General features: G+C 49.3%; 1 protein-coding gene across 2 annotated transcripts in view; it reads left to right on the forward strand.

The window, feature by feature from the left end:
* Positions 1–20,205, forward strand: part of NTN4 (netrin 4) — a 37,671-nt gene extending 17,466 nt beyond the window's left edge. The window contains exons 4-10 of one of the 2 annotated variants that reach the window (XM_035341542.1): positions 6,813–6,939; positions 7,526–7,714; positions 11,455–11,671; positions 12,285–12,400; positions 13,283–13,351; positions 14,754–14,924; positions 18,550–20,205. In XM_035341542.1, coding sequence (XP_035197433.1) covers positions 6,813–6,939; positions 7,526–7,714; positions 11,455–11,671; positions 12,285–12,400; positions 13,283–13,351; positions 14,754–14,924; positions 18,550–18,686 — 1,026 coding nt within the window. In that variant the 3' untranslated portion in view covers positions 18,687–20,205. The remainder of the gene's footprint in view (positions 1–6,812; positions 6,940–7,525; positions 7,715–11,454; positions 11,672–12,284; positions 12,401–13,282; positions 13,352–14,753; positions 14,925–18,549) is intronic. The other variant, XM_035341551.1, reaches the window with a different exon arrangement.
* The last annotated feature ends 416 nt before the right edge of the window (positions 20,206–20,621 follow it).

Here is a 20,621-nt window from a genome sequence, read left to right on the forward strand (position 1 = left end):
ACTGGGAAAGTAAACTCCGGTTATAAATGTGGCAAGAGTCCCAACAGTGACGTGTGTGCAGTCAGGCTGACTCATTCGGCTGTGCCTCAGAGCTTACTCTGCATGGCCCATGAGGCACGGGGCAGCCTAAGGGTGATCGAGCCCCACGCTTTGCAGTGGGACCTGCTGGAGGGTTCACTGTGCTGAGGTGTCTCCTCGAGTGACGGGGTGTTTCCTCTCCCCTTGCCCCTTTTTATGCCATAAGACCAGGATGCCTGAGGCTGAGCCCCCGCCGTGCCAGGGGCTGGCCAGTACGTTGCTCCGAGATGGGAGCAGGGGGTTGTGTCGTGTCCGAGATAGCAACATGACACGTGCATGCACGCGTGTGAGCAGAAAGACTGCAGGATCTGCAGCTGCTTAGCTAGCAGTCAAATTCCTGAAAAGAGAATAAGATTTCAGAGAGGGAGCGTTTTTGTGCATTTCACCTGAAAAAGCCAGTTACATAAGTGACAGTTCTGAAGAATGATGGTTAGTCATTCAAGTGTGAGATGTCATCTGTATGTAACTACATCTACGTAGGGCTTTAGCAGAACCTTCATTGTAAAACCAGGGACAGCAAAAGCTGGGAAACACATTACCGTTTCCCAATGTGAATACAAAGTCTGGCTCGGTTCTTGTGCGTCTTTTGACCTGAGCACTCCTGAAGGACATCCCCTAAATTAGACAGTTAGCATCTGATTTCATGAGTGTTTATGATTCCTCTTCTTCTCAAAACAAACAAACAAACAACAAAAAAAAACCCACAACTTTTCCCAAAAAAAAGTATGTGCAAGTTTTCTCAACCTCCCCCAGTTGTTCTTAGCCTAGAGGCAAAATCCTAGCTGCAGGCTTATTTTCAGAGCCTGCTTGGCCAGCAGAAGAACCGGACGTGGTGTATTTGTGTTTCTGCTGGGCTGTAAGCCGGCGCATCCTGGTAGCACTAGGCATAGCTGCCAGGTCTCCTGAACCCTGAAGCATTTTGGCCACCTGCCCCAGCAGTGAGGGTGATAGAGTCTGACAAAGCCATGCGGGGATGCGGGGACACTGCTGGCTGCTGCCCGGGTGAGTTTAGGGCCAGGGTGCCCCGCTCAGCTCGAGACCTTGTCCCAGCCCGCTGCTGTGGCATTCCTCCCATCGTATGAATTTTTCCTCGGTGGCTGGGCCATCATGTGCTGGGAATCTGACAGTTCTGAGGAAAAAATGTTCTGAATGGCTGAAGGGAGGCTAAAAGTCTGGCTTGGCCATGAGATAATACTGACCTAGGACATCCTTGGGTGTGGGGGCGGATGTGAACAGGGTGGCTCTGTGGATGAAGAACAGCTCGTTTCACCCTAGCAGAAGCAGGTCCAGCTCTGTCCACTGGGGTGGGATAGGTTCCTCTGGGATCCCTCTGAGTCAGGTCAGAGAAAAGGTGGGTATTGCAGGCTCCGAATAGTTGCTGTAAGAAAAAAAAATATTTCACATTAGCCCCAACAGCAAAAAACAACAGCCAAGACCTGGCAAAAGAGGTTTGTTTCTGTGCCCTGAACTCTGTCCAGCTGCAACCCCCCCTGTGATCCTCCTCTCTGTGTGGGCACCATGGAGCACGGCTTGCCAGCGACTCCCCCATCCGTCCTTCCCAGCCCGACTCCTCTCACAGCAAAGGGGATTGTGGCAGGCCTTATCCTGAATTCTTCTGCTTCTGTGTGGAAGCGGATGGTGGCACCAGCGGAGGCCTATGGCTCCCCATGAGATGTGCAGTTCCACCTGCTCAGGCAGAAAGGCGTACATAGGGCTGCTTGTAGGTCTGCTGGATCTAAGTCCACGAGAAAGGATTTGTACAGGAAAGCCCTGGTGTGCAACAGCCCTCAGGGTGGTACAGCTACTCTGCCTTCTCTTCCCCGCTCCTCCCACGTCACTTATTCAAAGGGTCACTACCCCAACCGTGCCCAAGGCATGCCAAGAAAAAAATGTGTGTGGACAAACACACCTCACTTCGTACCATGCAGTGCAGTTGGATTAGCGTGTGAGCAGGGTTGCATGGTGAAACGACAGTGTGAGTAAAGGATTCACAGACACAGGAGATCCCCCCGATGTTCAGTGGTCAATAAAAGACAGGGTTTAGGGGCTGATCCATAGTGCAAGAGTTGTGCACTGAGCTATTTCAGTGCCTACTTGGCTCTTTACCAGCTAAAGCATCCCAATGGCCTGCCTGCAACTACAGCAAGGGTCACAAAAGAGATCTGCCTGGAGACAGACAGGATCTTGCAAGGTAGGATTCTGACATGGGGAAAGCAAGCACAGAAGTCCCTCACCTGGGCTCTGCAGTTCAGTCTCAAGGTGAGGGCAGGGGTTCGTCTGCCTCAGAGACTCCCTGGCCCTCCCTGACTGCGAAGTCCTGCAGCACCCCGGTGGTTTGCATGGCTGGCCTGAGTTGTTGGTCTCAGAGGGCTGTGTCCTTGCTGGAGCCACCTGCTTTTACCCCTTTTACCTGCTTTTACACAATACTGTATGCATCTTTGATCTGAAGAAAGGAAATGGGAAACTACAGCCTAGGGAAGAAGAAGCTTCAACATGCTTAAGGAGTGCCCAAAGCAGTTTGGTGTGGTGCTGCTACCGTACCAAACTGGTGCTGTTGCAGATATGCTTATACACTTCTTTAGCAGTCCAAGGATGCTGTGCAGGAGCCCTTCTGCATAGCTGGGCAGCGGGAATATCCCTCTCCCTTCCCACGTGGCCAGCCCAGTGGCTGCTGTAAATTGTTGTCGAGTTACTGACATCAAAAGATGCTGAAGGTCTTCCCCAGAGCCACTGACAGAAGCCTATTGTACAGGGAATAATAATAAAAAATAAAAAAGACAGCCCCCACACCCTGAACAACTAACTTTGTATCCTTTCACAAGAGCGAGATGGGATATGAGAATTTTCTCATGCATAAATTTGGTTGTCTGGTGCTTTGGGAAACAATACCTTCCCGCGGGCAGGCAACAGCCCGTAGGCAGAGTTTCTAAAACTGGCACAGTGGCTTGAGTGCAACACGGTTTCAAAGCCATTGTTAGAGACTCGGCATGAATGGCATGGTTTTCCTCTAGGCTAATATTGTGCCCATTCTCCAAGAAAGTAAATAATAATAATAATAATAATACATTTTAACGGTTCCAAGAAAGCAAGTCTATTAAAAACTGTTGCCCCTCCCAGCTATTTAGCCTGTTTAGGCTGTCGGGTCTTTGGGACGTTGATTTGCCTTTAGTGTGTGTCTGTTGGGCTCTCTGCAAGGCGTGAGTCCTCGCAATACGAATGAATTAATAACAGGTGACTCGGTGCGTTTTTTCCTCAGCGCAGCATCTCTTTCGCCCTGTGCAACATTTTGGAAGGCGATAAATAGGGGGGGAGGCATTTTATAAGATTCGACCAAAAAGCCCATGTATTTGCAGCGTGAAAGGAAGCGCTGGAAGGTAATAATTCAGCAACAAAAGGCTATGGAAGGAAGCATGCCCTAGCAACTGTCTTTGTATATAGAAATCAGCCGCTCGTTTATCTTAGAGAAGTCAACTTTTGTAACACTGTTTGCATTGTGCCCTCTAATGAGTGACGTTGCAACTGGGCTGTCAGGCTAAGAAGGGAAGCAGTGTGAAAGCGAGCGGGGATGTAAAGACCCCATGACAAAATGAAAAATGGTATGAGAAGGATTTTCTTCTTAAATGAGTCAAGAGCCGTGTGAATGCTTAAAGCGGTGAGACACACTGGGAATTGTGTTTGTGTACTTAGCAATGCTCCGTAATGACCCCAAATGGGTACGCCTTACAGTTAAATGGAAATCGAGGTGAATGAAAAGGGAGGAAAAATGTGCTTTTTCCACTGTCAGCCCGTGTGGGTCACATTCTGCCTTCTGAAAGATGCCGAGATGCCAGAGAATTGCCCAGGCCAGCACCGCTTTGTCAGGCTGCTTTCTCAGCCCTGGCTCACAGGTGCTCAGGGATGCTCAGGGCACCTCACCTGGCATCAGGCGCTCACACACCTCTTACCAGCGTGAATTTTCACCTGGTGTAAACAGCCTCTTGGCCGTTTTTCACCTGCTGCCATTTCTCTTTTCCTTCTGTTACCTCTTCTCCTCCTTTCTTCTGTCCTTAGCTGTCACAGTATTTCTTGAAAACCCCCCAAAATACCTGTCTGCCCATGGGTTACAAGAAAAGGCTTGCTAATATGCAGCTCTTTTGTTGTTTCCAATGCATAAAAACCTTTTCTGTCATGCTGGAATTATGTAGAAGAAAAAAGGGATATTTTTTTTCAATGGGATAAAGCTAGGATGGAGAGGGTTTTAAAGCAGAGCTGTTTTTGGGGGGTAATCATTATAATGCTATTGAAAAAGAATAAATACATCAGCCTGAGGCAAGGTTTTTGAAGTACTTAGGTCTGACTTTCATTACATTTCTGGAAAAAAAGAAATAGGGAAAAAAGGTATTAACTAAACGGTGTCAGTGAGGAACAGGTTCTCAGAGAGCCCGCTTCCCTCCCCTCCACACCTCCCGGGGTCGTTCACAGAGCCCCCAGCCCACCCTGTGCCGAGCTGCGTGGCTCTCCTGTTACTTTTCAAGCTTTTCACCCATACCATTCATTTCCATCTCCCAGGGGCACCGTACCTTACGAGCGATCCTTACAAGGAGCATCACGCCCTGCTCGGCCTTGCTGGCTCTCTCAGGGCCGCCTGCCTTGGCTTGCACCATCTCAGAGCCCACAAAACTGCCCTTGAAGCACCCCAACACAGATTGTTGGCTTCTTTAATTATTATTTTTTACATTTGCACATCCTCTCCCAGGCCTCTCTTGCTGTGGCTTCACGCTCACCAGAGCACCGAGGGACCACCTGAGTTTGATGGCAGCAGCCTCAGGGTGCCCTCCCCTCCTGATCACGCGCATCCCAGCTCCAGTGGGTGCCTCTGCCCAAGCAGCAGGGCACGCTGGTGAGGAGCACGCTGCAGGATTTGTCTGGCCTCAGATGTGCTTGAGGCTACCATGGCCGGGTTAGCACTAACCACAGGCAACACTGGTTTAGCAGATTTCCGTTTCCATGCAGCGAGATGCTTTTCAAGCGTGTGAAGTAGCTTGTAACGTCGGTTTGGGCTTTACCTGAAGCAGATATAAGAGCGAGAAGTTTTGTGGAGGGGTGTAAATCCAGGGGAGTGAGAGTTTGAAGAAGGATGTTTAGAAGTGGTAGCAAAAATGAAAATGTGAAAACACAAGACACACTTCGAGAATTAAATATTCCATTGGCAAACATGTTTTGTTTCCTTTCTATATTTGCTTCTCATTCTTTTCACACGTTATCACACATTTAAGCGTATAGGTGACCTCACTTGGATAAGCCAGACAGACCAACAAGTATCTGCAGTGAGGCCAAAATAGCACAGAAAGCAGTGTTATCTTAGCATTTGCCACTTTAGCTCAGACACTTTTGCATTCTGTCAAATTCTGTCGGTATCTGTGCGTTGCTTACACCGTCTAGTCGCTGTACTGTATTTTACTTGTCCCTACTTCAATGATCCAGATATTTTAATAAGGCAGGAAAGGGCCACTCGAAAGGTTTTCAAAAGGTTTCACTATTTGCGTTGCTGCTGCAAAGTCTTTCAAGGACTTTCAAGGCCAATTTTGTAGTGTTATCTGTACTGGTTATTTCTGACCCCCGTGCAACGGGAGCTGAAATCTGTTCACGAGAAGAAAACAGCCACAAAGTCATCATTAGCCAAGAGCACGTGTGGCGTGCATGCGTGTGCACCTACGCAGCGAGCAGGGGCTGTTCACCGGGTGCTCCAGGTCCTCTCCTCTGCCGTTTGCTGTCAGGGTTTCTCAGAGGAGTGTGTTCGGGGTTGGTCTCAGCAGCAGCCTGTAGGTTTAGGAACAGCACAGCACGGGTCGGACAGCATGGCAGGCGGCGTTTTGCAGCAGCAGGAGAAGCGGAGCCCCTTTGCTGCTTCCCCTTGGCTGTGGCTTTCCCCGCAGCTGGTGAAGGAAGGGGCAGCGGGGTGGCGAGGCAACGGGCAGGAGAGGGGCTCTGAGTGAAACTGCACTGAGAAGCAAACCTCTTCTGGGGGGAGGTCAGGGCTCGGCAGGCTGGGAGTGCTGACCGCCCCGAGCTCCGTGCCGTCACGTCTGGGGGCTGCCGGCCGCCCTTGCCCTCTGGCTGCATCCTGTTTTCTTTGCACTTGCCAGCAGCGTGATGAATGCCAGCGGCTGACCGGGCAGCTGGCAGCCAGCTTGCTGCGCTGGCTTTTCATCTCTAATTACCCTGCGCTCTCTAGCTGGTCAGTTCCCTGTCTGTCAGGAAGATATTTGAGTACAGTCTTTATGATGTCTCCAGTTCTTCCCATGTGGGGCAAGGACGGGTAGGTATCAGTGTTCTTGGGGTTTTCATTTCTTTTTTCTTGTCCTTGTTGGTCTTGGCAATTGGCGGTGAGATGGTGAGCACTGCTGCTGCAGCATGGCATAGATGTCTCACTGTCTGGGAGGAAGAAAAAGAGAAAGGTTTGACAGCGTTTCCCAAGGATGCTCTGGACCTTGGCTTCTTGTAATCTCTCCTGGATATTCATACTGCAGCTGGAAACTCTGCTGGTTATCCTTTTAGAAAAAAAGGATTACATGATAGCATGACATGCAAATAGTTAAACTGAATGTATAACTGCAGAACTGCCTCTGGACACCAGGACAGGCTCTGTGCTCACCCTGTCCCTGTGACACAGCTCTCCCCATGCCCAGGCGCTGCCTGTGCCCAGGGACGCGGTGGGCGCTGCTACAGGTGACCTCGCTCTGTTTCCCCCCCAGGTCCACGGGAAGTGCATGTGCAAGCACAACACGGCGGGGCCGCACTGCCAGCACTGTGCCCCGCTCTACAACGACCGCCCTTGGCAGGCTGCCGACGGCAAAACCGGAGCCCCCAGGGAGTGCCAGTGTAAGTGGCCGGCCAGGAGCGGTGTCCCTGAGCTTCTGCGGGAGTGAAACGCTTCCTCCTATGCTTCCTCACATGTTTCCCAGAGAGTGGAAGCTCGGGTGGTGAAGGGGCGGGGGGAGAGCCCATGCCACCGTGTGTCTGTGGGGTGGGGTGGCCCTGTTTGCTGGGACATCCTCATGTGACAGTGTTGCACGTTTGCTCGACCTCAAGCGCAACTCCTGGAGATGTGGTCTTCTGTCGCAGGCAGACTGCCCCTCGCCCGGGTGCTTTGGTGCCCATGGGGAGCCAGCGTTGTGGCAGGCACGTTTCGGGGAGGTATGGCCTCCTGGTGCTGGGCTGCAGTCACACCTCGCTGTGGTTCCCCAGGGCAGTGGCACTGCAGCCCTTACTTCCACCGGCAGCGTTCTTACATGTCATTTCTCGGGGGTGGATGACAATGCGAAGATACCTCATGCAGGTGAACAAATAACAGGTTCATAGGCCAGAGCTGCCATTCCAAATCGTGGTTCAGGTTTTTGCGTCTCCTATAAACCAACATCCCTCACTGCCTTAACAAGTATTTCTGTTCCCTTTGGCTTCGTCCCAGCATGCAAGTGTAACGGGCATGCCGACACCTGTCATTTTGACATGGATGCGTGGCTGGCATCGGGCAACCGCAGCGGCGGCGTCTGCGACAACTGCCAGCACAACACGGAAGGGCAGCACTGCCAGCGCTGCAAGCCGGGCTTCTACCGAGACCTGCGAAAGCCCTTCTCCGCCCCCGACGCCTGCAAACGTAAGTCAACCTTTTAGTAGTGAATTGCTTCCACTGAGCAGGGTGTCAAAGGAAAGGTGAGATCCTCCTGCTCCCGCTTGGAGGAGCCTTCTTGTTTCAGTGAGGGCTGGGGAGCTCTCAGGGTTTGAATTCCTTTTTGATGATGTGCGCAAAAAGCGATGGTGAAGTTTGAAGGACAAAAGCCTGCAGATGCTGTTGACAAACCTCTTCCGAGGATCCCTGTAGCTTGGGGGTGGAGGGAAGAAAGATGATTCATTGGCTCTCCTGCTATTTTTGGAGAGCGAGAGCTGCATCATGTTTGCATGCCTCCTTGTTCGGTGGTGCCACGACCCCAGAAGCGGGGTGCAGCTGACGAGTAGCATCGCCCACACAGCAGCAGGTGGGTATGGGGGGAGACATGGGAACACAAGCGAAGAGGCATTGCAGAAGGAATCACCTCAGACTTCATTACTTCTGTAAATAATTATTTCACTGCTGTTTTAAGTACACAAAATTGGTTTTTAGACAGTGAATGTCATTACTTTTTAAAGTCTCTTTACCTACTTGCGTACACTGAAGTCCTGCGTCTCCTTATCTGAAACATCAGCAATTATTGTCAGAACTTAGGCAAAGAATTTTTATTTTGGAATCTCATTAGTAAAAAACACTTTTAAATCCTGCACTTACACTCAAAGCTTGAGGGATGTTTTCAAGTACATCTACTTTGTTCCTCTTCTTTTTTTTTTTGACAATTTACAGAGCATAAAGTACTCAAGCATTTCAGGGAGGTGAATTTTCCCCAGCATAAACTGTTGCCGTGAAAATACAGGGAATATCTGCATGCTGTCCCTTCAAAGATCATATTGCTACAAACACACAGATCATTTCTCTCTGGGCTTCTGAACCCCTCACAAATGTTCTCCTCCCTAAGACCCTTTGCAGTTTCCCTCCTTGGCTCACGCTGGCTGATTTAGGGCTGCCAGGAGGGTCCTGCCGCAGCCACCCTGGTGCATGCTGCCTGTGAGCCCTCTCACCCCTTGGGCTGCCCTGGCTGGGCTGCAGGGCAGGGGTGTTTTTTCTCCCACCACAGCATTTTCCAGACCCTGTAGCAGGTTAGGGCTATTTACTGTAGCTCCAGCTGAACAGCGAATGACTAATGACTGTTAAATTAAATTATATGACTGATTACAGCCCTCAGCTGGAACATTTCCAAGGACCGTGCCATGGTTTGCAATAACAAGGGACAAGGGGGATGCCCGGTTATTCTTTCAGGGAAGGCCACAGTGTTGCTTACTTGCTTCTGGCTCAAGCCCCTGTTATTGCTCAACCATGGGGTAGCGATGAAAATTTTAAAATACCAAGGTCAAAGTAAATAAAGGAGTTGTTAAGCCATAATCTCTAAGGATACTTTAAAGATTCTTGTAGGCGAAGAGTGTATATAATATTTGCTCAGGGGTAGGTGTGTACCAGATAGAACAAGACGTTCTGCTGTTTAAAAGAGCAATCTGATGACTCTTTCCCCCCACCATACCTATCAGTCCTTTTCTTTATGTCCCCCCATGAATTTTTAAGCCTCAGCTACAGTAAGATTACAGACAATAAATCAGCTTTTATAGCTGCCGAGTTTATTTTTGCTTTTAAACTGTAGGTTTTTGAGGGTAAATATTTGTCATTTCCAAAGGCAAGCTGACAGCTCAAGAAACCACACCAGTATCAGCAGTCGGGAGGCGAAAGCCACCCCTGCAGGAATCCCTCTCACTGCCTCTCAGTCCCCATCGGGGAGCAGGGACGGGCAGGTTTCCGTTCACATGGGCACAGAGGTCTCGTGCCACCTGCGACCATGTATTGCAGCGGGGAAAAGTGCCATTTTAATGCTGCTGCTGCTTAGGAATGGAAAGGAAAGCGACCAGATGGAGCTTGTGGCAGGTTTTCCCTGGTCCCAGCCCAGCGGTGCCCAGCCCGGAGGGGTGCCAGACGTGTGCATGTGGGTGCTGTCCCCAAACCTCATGCTGGCACTCGTGCTCTGTACCCGTGCATCCTCTCAGTGTCATGAGGACCAAAAAGCTGTGGCTCCCGGCAGCCCACAGACAGTGGGTGCATTTTCCGTAAGGACTGCATTTTTCATAAGGACTTCTGTATATTTAATGTTCTTTCCTCACCATGGTGTTGCCATTGCCATTAAATTTTCCATTAGGGAAAAAAAAGTATATGAGAAAGCATCGCCTGAAACGTAAAAAGCAAAAAAACGGTAATAGGGCTGGGAGTGAAAGTCAGCTGAAACTCAGCCGAGCCAGGACCGGGCTCCCTCTCTCCAAGCACTGGCTGCATGGGGACAGGAGAGAGTCAAGGCTCAGTGTTTCCCCCGGAGGGGCTGAGGAATGCCATAAATACCCACTGCATCTAGGAGGAAAATGGAGCATTTGGATACGTGTGTCAGGTGTAAAAAACTTCACAGGCTTCAGGAGAAAGGTATGCGACTCTCGCTGAGCGCTGTTGAAAACTATGCTATTAAAGGTACCAGAGTTCACTGCCTGCAGCTAGTTATGCAGTTTGTAGAGAGGCTTCCTAATCTTTTAATTTTATATAATTATATTTGTTTGGGAAAGGAAAGGGTGGGGAAAATTTGGGGATTACTTTGGCAAAGATTTTGGAATCGCAGTCTCCTCTAAGTTGACTGCCAATATTAACTCATCCTTTAACATTTTGAAACTGCACTCCAGATATGTCAAAGCCCCGAAACCACAGACATGCCGTCAGATCAAAACTAGGTAAATGTGCTCAGCAGTCAGAGTTTCGAAAGAAAGAGAGGCTGTGGCACACGCAGTGGCCTTTCTGTTTTATTGCCTTCACAGTTGCAAAATAAAAACATTTTTAGAATTTGGTGAAAATTTTCCCTCCAAATGAAATTTCCTCAGGAAATCCTTTTTTTTTTTTCTTTTTTTTTTTTTCTTTTTTTTTTTTTTTACATAAATAGAGATTTAGACAAAAGTATTCTAGTATTCCACAGGGGATTTTTATTTTTATTTCATCTTTTGGATTGCCAAAGTTGAGTGATTTATGAACACACAGCAATGCTGAGGTTTCATGAAGCTGTGCTTTGTGTGCTCTGAGCAGCTGCTCCCCTGCCCGGAGAGGGTTTTCCAGTTGGGCTCTTTGCCGTCACACACGGGGCTGACCAGGGTGACATGGGGTGACACAGGGTGTTGTGGTCAAAGACCTGGCCCGGGTGCACAATGATACCACGAGCCTCCCCGCGTTGGGCTTGAACTTTTGATAACCGTATTTCTGATTTTTAAAAAGATTAATATCTTAGGGGGGAAAACAATTCTAGTTTTGCAATGGATATGAATTATGCTTCTGCTGAGAAAAAAAAAAAAAAAAAAGAGTATCAGGCAAGGAAAATTTCAAACCACCTATTTTAGGGTATCCTTTCTGACTTGTGAGTGTGGTCATTTCTTCCAGCACATCCCAGTGCATTCCCAGTTCATCTCTCTGCGGTCAGGGCCACGGGGGAGGACAGGAGAGCAGCGGGCACTGTTCTGGGGGAGCTGCCAGTCACACGGCATCCTCAGAGCACGCAGAAAAGCATGTCTTCGAGCTGCTGTGTCCTCATCCTTTTTCCTTTAATATTTTGAAATGATGGCTTTTAAAGAAAATCAGACTTTAATTAAAATGACTGTTGGGCAGGGGTTTCTTAACCCCCTGGCAGCCAGAGAGCCGCTGGTACTCGATGACTGATTCCCCCCGCGGTGTCCCCGCAGCCTGCTCCTGCCACCCGCTGGGATCGGCCGCGCTGCCCCTGGGTCCCCGCACCTTCTGCGACCCCAGCACCGGCGACTGCCCCTGCAAGCCCGGCGTGGCGGGGCCCCGCTGCGACCGCTGCCTGCCCGGCTACTGGGGCTTCAGCGCCGACGGCTGCCGGCCCTGTGACTGCGCCCGCAGCTGCCACCCTCGCACCGGCGACTGCCGCAGCAGCAGGTGAGTGGGGGGTCCCGGCCGCCCCCCGGCACAGGGCAGGCACTGCTCCTGCCTGGCTCTCATGTGCCATCTGAGAAATATCTGCTGTGCGAAATAACCACATCTGGTGCTGTCTGGGGTTGGAGATGGAGGGGGCATTGATGCTGTGGTTCGTCTTGGTGGTGGGCACTGCTGCGGTGGTGTTGCTGGCACTTGGTGCTGGTGTGAAAGTAGTGGGTGTTCTCCGTACCCTTGACAGTTTTTTCCTCTCCATGAGCTTCGGGGAGACCTGAGCGCATGGAGACCAAGGGCTTGATATTGTTGCTGTTGCAACGCAGCTTGCATTGACTGCTCTGGGTGGTTGAGCTCTGATTTCTAGAAGGCAGTGCGTTTGAATGATAGCCCGCTGTCTGGATCTCATAGCATGCTTTTCTTATAGCATAGAATCCCTGTAGCAGATTTTAAACCAAAACTGGATTCATGTCCCACCTTGACAACACTCGGTCATTCCTTTCGCTCGTGTGCATTTATCACCACCAAGACGTGCAGCAGAGCAGCACGGGCTGTTAGCTACGCTGCTTTTTGCCGGCGGCAGGAGGACAGCTGGCTGACCCTCTCTCTCCCTTTCCCCCAGCAGTGCAGACACCAGCTGGCACCAGGAAGCGCTTCCCTTCCCACCAGCGTTCAACGACAGCGAGCCCGCCTGGGGCTGGGAGGACGAGCAGGGCTTCTCGGCGCTGCGGCACTCCGGTAGGACCAGGGCCCTGCTTGCCTCCTCCCCATCCCTCTGCCAGCAGCCGGCTTGTGCCCAGCACCCCGCTAAGCCCTGCTTTGGCATGGGTTGTGCTGAGGGTGGGAGTTGCCATTGCCCAGTATTCCAGCTGCAGATCCAGCTGGGGAGGCTCCTGCCCCATGCCCTGCTGGGCTGGATGAGGTGGTGCCGTGGTGCCGTGGCCTGGTGGCTGCTGATGGCCTCGGCCTCCCGCAAAACAACCGAGCAGGCAGGTGTAATTTCCTGCGTTTGCAGAGAGCAGCATGATAAAATCTTACAGATATGATAATTGAGTTAATTGAGGAGAGAGCTCCATCATTTGTCCGAGCAACTTAATTTGGAGCATAAATAAGTATGTCATGTTATTCTTTGTTCTAGGATCACGGAAGTCATTAATCTGCCTTAACCTCTGCAACGTTTCCTTCTAAAATTGTGTCTGGTACATTACAGTGTGGAAAACACCACAGGGAAAGACATGCATGTTATTTGCATCCTGAGGCCACATAATAAGGCCTTTGTTTCCCTTCTCTTCAAATTGTAAACAAGGAATGATTGCCCTTGGACTAAAGCTGTGTGTTCAGCCTGGATCTGAAAACAGGGCTTTTTGCAGGAGATTGTGGACTACATGAAAACCCCTGACAGGTCCTGGTGATGTGGCCAAGCCCCTTCTGTAGCCTGGGGGCTGGGACCATGATCCTGCGCATCACAGCAGCCACCTCTGACACCTCCTTTTCTCCCCAGCCAGGCCCACATAACTCACCACTGGTGGTGGCAGAGGTCTCCTACCTGCTCCTGACCCCTGCAAAGCTCCCTGCTGGGAGGCATGATTCACAGCCATTCACTTTTTTTTCTTCCCACAGGTAAATGCGAGTGTAAAGAGCAAGTTTTGGGCAATCCCAAGGTCTTCTGTGGGATGAAGTACACCTATGGTGAGTTGCAGTGAGGTGGTGGGGGCCTACAGGGAGGTCCTACAAAAGTACGGTATGGACCAAACCTCTCTCTGGCCAGAGGGGAGCAGCATCCCCTGAGAGCAAACTCCAGCATACACACACAGTCTGGCACTCAGTCACTGTACAGGGGATAATGAAAACAGTGTCCCAAGCCCCTGTGTCCTCTAACACCTCTGCATGCACTCAGCAATGGAGCATGTCAGCCCTGCAGTCCCATGCGGACAGATCTTAGTCCTTCCCAGGGAATATAGATCCCATGGTGCCTAGTCAAGCTGGGTGAAGCATCTTGCTGTTAGGTGCCTCTCTTGCTACCGAAGTACCCTTGTGTCGAAATCATGGGCAGGCAAGAGCTGGAAGGGTCCTGAACACTGTTACCAAAAATGAGTCACTGAAAATCTCTCTATAGACCATGTGCCCCACATGTGGTCTAGAATCAGTAAATCTGACTAACACTGAGTGGAAGGAGAGATGGATCACCACAGAAGACAACACACAGAGAAGACAGTGCTGGCAGCCACTGGGAGCTTCACCCTGTCGGCAGAGCGCAGCTGATGCAGCGGGGTGATGTGGGCATTGCACGTTGGATCTGAGTGAATGAGAGGAGGCACTTTATTCCCCAAGACCCCTCTGGTCTGTGCCAGTGAACCACCTCCCTCATACTGCTGCAGAGCAAGGAATGTTTTGTGCAGCACTCCCTCCCGTCAAAGCCTTCCAGAGGTTTCTTGCACCTGTTTCGTCTTGCACTGAAGCTGAAAATGTGCAGGGAGATAATCCACACCTCTGCAGGCTGCGGAGCAGCCCACAAAGGGAAGTTCAAGGGGCCGCGAGTTGTTGAAATATAGCTCTGGCTTAGTGATATTAGAAAAAATCTGATTTTGCTTTGCTTTGCATCCTGGCTGCGATAGTGACTGTGTTTAATCTTGCAAAAGATAAGAAATGAAAAAAGGCACGAAAAACCCAAGTTCATAAATCTTATCTAAAGTGCACTCAGGCTTCCCACCCTTTCATCACTCAACATGCAAAGGTGTCAGCTCAGCTGGAGAGACAGATGAATTATTGGGCTCATCATGAGTTTCAGGAGGCCATACCGTATGAAGAAAGGTTTCCATGCTTCATAATATGCAGTGCTGAATGAAGCACCACTGGAGGCATCCGTGTGGTCCAGGGCTGGCTGGTATGTGGGACCTGGGCCCTGAGCCTCCACCGCATGGGGACTGCTGGCTGTTCCACCTGCAGCTGTGCTCCCCAGCAAGGAGCATCTGGCTAGCACCAGTGTAACAAAGTCATTTGTCTCACCGTTTCACCCAGACCTGCACTAGACACAAAAAAGACAACTGTAAATTATTTATATATTGCTGTTTTTTAATTCCTATCTTCTCAGTGATAAAGACAAAGATTTTGTCAGCGCATGACAAGGGCTCCCATGCTGAAGTCAATGTGAAGATCAAGAAAGTCTTGAAATCTACAAAGCTGAAGATTCTGCGGGGCAAGAGGACACTCTACCCTGAGTCCTGGACTAACAGAGGCTGCACTTGTCCAATCCTCAATCCCGGTAGGTCTGAATCCCTAGGAAGTACATCCACACCATATTCATCTTCAACCCTCAGTCCCCTCGTGCCAATGGGTTTAAAACTGCAACCCAGTGATCATTGAAGTATTGGCTTTTAAATCATTTGGATTCCAACAGCAATCTCTATCAAATTTGAATTTTGTAGAGAAAACCTAGGTTCATTTTGCAGACTTTTGCAAGTACAATCGCTCTTCCTGAAGCGTAGTAACAGCATTACAGCTGTACCAGTCTCAGTGTGTTCCCACAGGGAGGTAGATGGATATTGCACCATGACTATATGTCATATATTTCCAAAACTAATGCTAATTTGAATCCATAAAAGCCATTTAAATCTAATCTGTGTCATTATATTGTACTGAAGATAGAGTCTAATCTCAAGGGAAGATGTCTCTTTCAAACTAACATTAATTAGCATCTGCAAGGTTCAGAAGAGCCTCTCTTATGCAGTGCAAGGCGAGCTTTGGCTTCATAGTTTTTTCTCATCTTTCACTGAAATGAAGTATAATCAGTTCTGGTTAAACAGTGCATGCAGTCTCCGTTAGGAGGGGAAATGCATAGTCAGGGTTTTCTTCAACAGAGCAAAACTAAGATACGGTTGACACAGCTTTCTTTACAACTCCAAGATAAACCAAGCGTTACAAACTCAGACAAAGGATTTTCTTTCTCTAAGGTGCGTACATTGCTTGGCAATCACTGATCAAAGCGTTGACTTCAGTACTGAGATTTCTTCTACATGTGCAGCATTAGGAGCTTCCTTCAGGGGGAAGGTGCTGTCTGCAAGGCTGAATCACACAGAAAGGTTACTCATTGATGAGGCATTTGCAGTCTTCTTTCATGTCCACCGGAGTATTTGGCTTTGAAGGCAGCCTGCCCTGATAGCACGGCTCCGGCTGGTCAGGTGCAAGGGTCAGATGGATCAGCAGCATTAGGCAGGACTTTACTGTTTAAGCACACCAAGACTTTGCATAGTGGTAAAACACCATAAATCTGTAATGAAATAGATACAGATGTTTTGATTTTCTGCAAACACAAGTGAAAAACCCCCAGTGCGGCTGCCTTAATACAAACCTGGAGGAAAGCAACATAAGCTTTCAGACACTGACTGCACAGGGCAGCCCCGCACCTGACACCCAGCTTTGCAAGTCTGTGAGCTTCAGGGAGCTTCCCTGATTTCCCCCAGCAGAGGAGAAGAGAGCAGCCAACGCAGAGTCCATTAATATCACTGCTGCTTGGACATCAGCAGAGGAGTGGGGCTGCGACTGTCTTTAGGTGTCTGACACATCAGGAGTTGTCCCCTTCCTGGCCCCTTACAACATCGCTGCCACACCACACGACCATCACCTCCATGATATTTTAGGTTTCTGTGAAGTATTTACTGGGCTCTCCTCTGTTGCATTTTAGTGGCCCATCCTCTCCCCATGGTGCCGCAGGGGTGCCTGTTCCTCTCTGCCAGCTGCAGAGGGAGTTGCAGCAGCTGGTTCAGAGCAGCAGCGCATGCTGCTTGGGTCCTGTCCCAAACAGGGAGCCCATTCCTGTATTTGCAGTGTTGCCAGCTCTCACGAACCTACATCGCAAAGTTTGATGTTTTCTTGACGTGCAGCTGCTGGAGTCCCATTAGCATAAAGTTATCGCAGCTGCTGGACTTTGGAGTATCTCTTGGTCCTGGTGGGAAACTTGAAAACATCAGCTGAGAGCACCTTAAAGAATCAATCAATCAATCACTTCAAAAGGAGGGGGAAAAAAAAAAAAGAAAAAAAAAAAGAAAAAAAAAAAAGTATCCCAAATATTTTTTACAATCTCATGATTTCTCACGTTCATTTCTGGATGGTTGGCAATACCATATTAGCAGATCTAACCCTCTCTCAGAGTAGAGCTTGTGACCTGCAGATGAGTAAACCACCACGAGCAGGATAAAAAGCTGAGCTGACATAAAGCAATTTCCCAACATATAGCTGTAATGAAGATAACATCACCTAAAAACATAGAGGAGATTAATAAAATATAAAAGCAGAAGAAAGAAAAATAATTTTTTGTTAGCACTTAAGTGATACCAAATGGAGAGTAGGCTCTTAAAGGTTCTGACTAGAAATAAAACCTCCCTGCATTTATCAGAACTCCACGGGCTGTTTCCAGATGATAAATGCGCTGAGGGTCCTGTGAGAGGGTGTTCACCACACTGGCACACCTTCCCTCATACACAGGCTCACCGGGGCAGGCTGGGTTTCTGGGAAGACAGAGAAAGATGTCAACATCTTGTCTGTCTGTGGGGAGCAGGAGCCCTTCCAAATCTCAGCTCTGCCACACACACACGCATGAGCAGAGTGCTCCCTGCGAGCAACACAAAGCTCACAGTTTCCAGTGCTGGCTTGCAGCACCTCAGTAGTTCATTTTGTTTTGGTTTTACACTTCTGTAAAGTCAAATTGGCAATCTAGGAGGGTGAATCTTCCTACAGAAAGAGAATCAGCAGCCAAAGCAGTATTAGCTTTCTCTCTGAGAGCGTGTGCCACATTTTTCTCTCAAGGGAGTAGATTTAAGAGCCCTTGAAAAGCGATGTTTACAACAGCAGGATTGACATGGCCAAAATGAAGGTCTCACAAAGGCTATTCCTGCCATGCACATATCCTGTGTTTACTTGGCAGAAGAGAGGATGTGTGTGCCCAGAAGCTCAGATGGAGTAGATAACAAATTGTATTGGATTAAAGAAAACATACTTGACCTTTAACTAGAGGACACTGTCCCCCCGCCACAGCCTTCCCTTATGAGCAGCAAAACAAAAACCCAAGAAAACACCAGCAGACTGCCTGCTGCGGCCGGGCTGGAGCTGGATGACTGGAAGGGCCCTGGGCCCCCACCTGCCCCGGGGCCTCACCCTGTCCTCCCCCAGGCAACTTCTGCATGGCTCCAAGTGCCCAGTGAGCCATGCCCCAGAGCCGGGAGCACCTTTCCACTCTCCCACCAGCATCCAGCTGGAAAACTGGGCTGGTGCATTACATCCCAGCAGTGCCAGGGTACAGGGAGGATGCTCGTGTGCCACTCATATATACACAGGCACACGAATGCTCCAAACAACCATTATGGAATGTCATTTCTGAGAAAGTGCAATGTAATTTTACAAGGAGGTTGAAAGGAAAGTTTTCTTCCCCTCTATGGTTCATTTACCCCATAGCAACAGGAGGATTTTGAGCAGTACACATGCATGGGGCCATCCTGCACGGTCACTGCTGGAATGAGCTCAACTGACCAGTTTCCAGGTATTAAGGGAGGCCTTAGGCAGGTGGCTGCCAAATGAGTGCAACATCAGTTCATAAACAAGGTATAGAAACTTGTCCTGCCAGCCCCAAGACCTCAAATTCATTTCATATTTAGAAGCTGGCAAAATCAAAGCTTGCATGTGGCATCTCTGTGACAGCTGCACCTCTGGGATCGTTTTTGCATAGATACAGGTGGAGGTGCAGATATACAGATACAGTTGAAAGTCATAAGTGCCAATATTTCTCCTTATAAGTGCTTTTTTACTCAGGACTAGGTGGTTCAGGCTGTTTGCCGCATTAGTAGCCTTCCTGAACGCTGCGCTGTGCAGTCCCTGACCACTTTGCTGGTTTGCAGGCTTGGAGTACCTGGTGGCAGGACACGAGGATGTGCGGACAGGCAGGCTCATCGTCAACATGAAAAGCTTTGTCCACCAGTGGAAGTCAGCTCTTGGAAGAAAGGTCCTGGAGATTTTAAAAAGAGACTGCAACTAGATGTGCGCGACCCCTAGGGAAATTTCTTCATGCACAAAATGCAAAAGCCTTCACAGAGGGAAGATCTCTAGGATGAAAACTGGAACGTAAGAAAATAGTGCCAAAACGCGTAGCGAGGCGTTATGATTTGTAGGCGCTGTCTTATTTAACCCTTCCTGGTCAATGCCCATTCACTCGCCTGTAGCTTCCCTGCGAGGCGCTCCCTGAGCCCAGCTCTTTGTTGCGTTGAGGGAAACGAAAGGAAGGTGGGCCTCTGGTCTGGCTCCAGGGCAGCGCCATAGCAACACCCACAAAGCCACCCATCACCCCGACCTACATTGCTGCCTCCCAGGGGGAAAGCCTGCCCATGATCTGCAGCTGGGAAGTGAAGTACCCCTGCCAGTGCCACCACCATGGATCTGGAGTCACTCCCAGAGGGTGCTGCAGGGCAGGCAGCGCTGGTGGCAGGCGCCCATGGCAGAAGGTTGGGTACTGCCTGCTCCTCACCTTGCCATCCCACTGGAGGTTGCAGGGGCTCAACCCCCTGCTCATGCTCGTACGGGCAGACCTGCCAGGTGGCATGAATTCCTCTGCCCTCGTGCACGTGTGACGTGGGGCGGGTGTTGGCTCTCCGCCTTCGCTGTGGAGAAGAGCCAGCTCCACGGGGCACAGCATATCTGAGCTCTTGTCCTTGAAGTGTTAAAATATGAACCCAGCCCCTTGTAAATATTTCATTGTATAAAGCACTTTACTACCTGCCACTTCACGGTGTGGAAGGCCGTTGTGTTGGGGAACGAAGAGGTTGAAGGTGGCACTTGAGAAAACCTTGAAACAGAAGCACTCCTGAAGACGCCCCAGCTGGACGGCGTTGACAGCATAAAGGGAACAGCCAGCCTGGCACTGGCCGCTCAGAGCATCCCAGGGTGCAGTCTGAAAGATAGTAAGCATTTGCACTGAAGTCCCAGCTTCAGACCAGCGCTTGGACTCCATGGGCAGGACTCCAGCAAGACTTGGCAAGCAGTACGAAAAGAAGAGACTTTGGAATAAAAATGCAATTGCCAGAGGAGGAAACTCTGCCTGCAGGAGAAGGAGTGGATCCAGAGAATGGAAAGGACTCCCATTCACATATCCCTACCCAGTGATTCACGATGGGCCTGGAGTTTATTTTATTTTTATGTTAGTATTTAAAACCGAATGTTTGATTTGTTTTCTTCTGTGTTATTGTTTGCAATATATATGGCCATTATACTTCCTCATTAACACCAGTATGGAATATAGCACAGTTTACTGCAGTTTTCAGCACTAAAGTATATCTTTTCTGTAAAGCATCTTTAAACCACCTTGCATAGAGTGTATTTTGTTCAGGAGTATGAGAGGAAAGAAAAGGCAGACTTAAAACATCATACAAGCTACAAGTCTGCCAATCTGCTTTACATATGTATTTTTCTTTCAAGGTCCTGTGGACTCACAAAAAATGATACTATTTTGGTAATTTGTTTTTATATCTCATCTATGTAATAAATATACTATGATTTCAACATCTTTGTCTTCTGTTCCTGCTTAAGCCACTGGCACTGTGGTCTTCATGCTACTGAAGAGCACAGCTAAGTGCGAAGAGAAGCTGCCGTAGGGCATATTTTCCTCCCTGGGTGGTAACATTTGCCATATGGTAAAAAGCCAAGTCACATGAATGGCTCACAGAAAGCTAGCTTCAGGTCTCTTTGAGGAGTCTTAGTCATAGGCTCTTCTCAGAAGAGGGGGAATTGCTACCTAAATATTTTCAGTGCTGGCTGGATCCTTGCATCCTGGTGGCTGAGCTGCAGAGCAGTAAAAGGTAAACACCAAGTCAAGGATAGCTGAAATCAGGCTCGCTGCCTACATTTGAAATATTTGAAACTGCAAAGGAAAAAAAAAAAAAAAAAAAAAAAAGGCTGTAGAAAGCAAACACGATGGCAA

Source organism: Oxyura jamaicensis, chromosome 1, assembly GCF_011077185.1.
Source record: "Oxyura jamaicensis isolate SHBP4307 breed ruddy duck chromosome 1, BPBGC_Ojam_1.0, whole genome shotgun sequence".
In the NCBI taxonomy this organism is placed as follows: Eukaryota; Metazoa; Chordata; class Aves; order Anseriformes; family Anatidae; genus Oxyura; species Oxyura jamaicensis.